The sequence below is a fragment of the Nematolebias whitei genome, unplaced genomic scaffold, assembly GCF_014905685.2.
Source record: "Nematolebias whitei isolate Nwh7 unplaced genomic scaffold, NemWhi1 Nwh_scaf_6799, whole genome shotgun sequence".
NCBI classification, from domain to species: domain Eukaryota; kingdom Metazoa; phylum Chordata; class Actinopteri; order Cyprinodontiformes; family Rivulidae; genus Nematolebias; species Nematolebias whitei.
This window is the reverse complement of record NW_023625344.1, coordinates 544-3,360: the sequence shown is the minus strand read 5'-3', so window position 1 is coordinate 3,360 and position 2,817 is coordinate 544. Positions and strand designations below refer to the sequence as shown.

Here is a 2,817-nt window from a genome sequence, read left to right as displayed (position 1 = left end):
ATTTTATGTTTTCCTGTCTGCTGTGCATGTTTGTGTTCTTTTGTACAGCACTTTGGTTGGCCTTGTTGCTGTTTTAAGTGCTATATAAATAAATTGGTATGGTATGGTATATATATATATATATATATATATATATATATATATATATATGAAAATAAACTGCTACTGACTACTTGTACTACTATTCCTACTTGGCGGTTTTTCACTTATCGCGGTGCTTCAGAGTACGGATCCCCCGCAATAAACGAGGGACTACTGTATACCACTTTTCACAGAAACACTTTTTGTTGTGGTTCCGTGTTCAAAACACTGTTGTAGCCACTGATTTAGTTTTGTCTGGTGTTTTGTGCAGCTGTGAACAACTTAGCAGGTACCTGAACTCCACAAGGCCATTTTAGTAAACTTTACGTTTGTTAAATAAATGAAAACAAAACAAAAAACATTGTTTTATTTGCTAAACTAAATTCAAACTACTTTAAAATAAACAGTGGTCCATGCTCCGCTACCAATGTTAACCATTGCTTGCTGCTACTTCCAGTGTCTGACAGGAAGTTGTACCCATAGTCATTTATACAGTAGAGCCCCCAGGAATAAGGTGGATAACATACAGCTTTCTGTGTTACATTAAGCAATAGACTGACTTCATCAACAGTCCACACAAAGCTTTTTCCTCTGCTTTCTACTCTCCAAATAAATATTTACCGGTACTTTCTTTACACAGTTTTCAAGTGCCAGTGCATATGTGCATTAGGTGTAGGTACAAAATTCTTTTTGATGTACTTGACAATCTTCTCCGTAGAATTCAAGTAGTTCAAAACGCTACCACCTAATTTATCACCAGAACCCCTTCCATCAACCTTATAACACCAGTCCTACAGCAGCTTCATTGGCTCCCTATCAGACATTTTATTATCAGATTTTATTGCTTTCTGTAAGGTGACATTGAGAGTTTTGAAAGGTGCCTATACATTAATTGTATTATTACTACAAGAATTATCTTGTTTTGTATTACAAAGAGGAATTGTCAGTTTGAACCTATAAAATCATGTTCATAAAATCTGTAATTACCAGATGATCAGCAAACCAACAGGCTTCCCAGATGTTCATGAACTGGTTCTTTCAAAAGAGGAGTTCAAGAAAAAAGAACTGAACAAAGAAGATGTTTACAAAGGAACCATCTTAAACAGGAAGGTAATGTTTGTTTGTTTTTTTTTTTCAAAATTGCTCAGCTAGTTCAAATTAATATCTTAGTAAAAGTCCTCATACTCCTCTTGCAGCCTGGTGACTCTTCACACATAACAGATAATGAGCGCTTCCTCCATGACGTCATCGCTGAGGAACCTGAGAAGGAAAGCTTCACTGCCGTCGTTATTACCGGAGTCTGCACTGAGCACATCAACTTCCTGAAACAACATTTTGACGACTGGGCCCGAGAGCTAGCGTGAGCTCACTCGCATCATACAGTCTTAAGATTTTAAATGTTGAATGTGTGGTAAAATGCTTTACTTTTCATGTTTTAGGCACATTTATCACTATTACATCCATGGAGTCAATGGAAATTGCTCAAGTAGTGGCTCTCAAAGATCAGATGAGCTTCCAAAAATCGACATTGTGGTGAGACTGTTTGTCATTAAGTGGTGATCACAGTCAATTAGATTTTATTAGAGGCTGCTTATATCAGACGGTAACTCTTGGATGTTCCTTTCATTGTGTTTTAGGTAACTTTACAAGAGAAGACTCCTAAAATTTCACGTGTGATGAATCTCAGAGAAGTGGAAGACGACATGCAGACTTTGTACATCAACACTGCTGTCAACACTTTTGAGTTCAGGGCCACTACCTCAGACAACGGCACTGTGGAAGGGGTCCTTCGGTATCACCCGTTCCTCTATGACAAGGAGACTTACCCTAAAGATCCATACACGGCTCATGGTAACAAGCTCTGCCACTTCAGTCACTTTATGGAAAGTTGGGTTGTAATTTAGAGTTGAAAGTGGCTGTGGTTCTGTTTTTCAGCTCCTGTTGATGATGATGATAATGAAAATGAGTCTGGCAACCTGAATCAAGCAAGAGGGAAAAGGGACGTCTTTGAATGTTTCTGGAATGGACGGCTCATCCCTTACACCACAGTTTCTGAGTAAATACTTCTTGATGGGTTAATTATGATGAAGGGTGGTTACTATTTCGGTGTCTATTTCTAAAAGTTTTACACAGAGAAATGAGACTTAAATGGTGATTTTTGTTGTTTCTCACAAGCTTTCTTTTGCTTTGTAAAAAAAGTAGGTGGGATTTTGTTCTCCTTTGTCTTGTTGGTCTTTTTCTCATTTTAGTCAAGCTTTTAGCAATTAACGCTATATGTTTTTAATTGATTTTGTTTCCAGAATCTCTCTTCTACACTCTCATCCACCTGCTCACAATTAATTTAAATCACACATCAACCAAGTCTAAAGTATAAAGAAAGCTTCCATGCGTTTAAAGGAGGGGTGTGAATCTTTCAGTGTCTGGCAATCCGATTCGATTCTGATTTTTGGTGTCATGATGCGATTCCAAACCGATTTTTTTTTTTTTTTTTTTTTTTTAAATTCAGAAACGATTTTCGATTGAAATGGTTATAAATTTTGTTTCAATTATGTAGCTGACAAGCTGAAAAGATTAAACAACAATGTAAACAAATAGAACATTTATTTAAAACAATACTTTTAGGTTCTTTACTGTATCAAATCTTTTTGGTTCATTTTATATTTATACCAAAAATAGGAAAAAATATAGGAGTGCATAAAATTCTGTAACTTAAATTACCAGTATTAGGTTAGCTTA

General features: G+C 36.1%; 1 protein-coding gene across 1 annotated transcript; it reads left to right on the top strand.

Annotated features, from left to right (window-relative positions):
- Positions 1 to 1,071: 1,071 nt before the first annotated feature.
- LOC119429753 (structural maintenance of chromosomes flexible hinge domain-containing protein 1) lies at positions 1,072 to 2,137 on the top strand (the record flags this gene model as incomplete). The annotated part of the gene is made up of 5 exons (XM_037697319.1): positions 1,072 to 1,191; positions 1,278 to 1,441; positions 1,521 to 1,614; positions 1,719 to 1,932; positions 2,017 to 2,137. Coding segments are annotated over exons 1-5 (713 nt in total), but the record flags the coding sequence as incomplete, so codon positions are not given.
- Between the last annotated feature and the right edge of the window lie 680 nt (positions 2,138 to 2,817).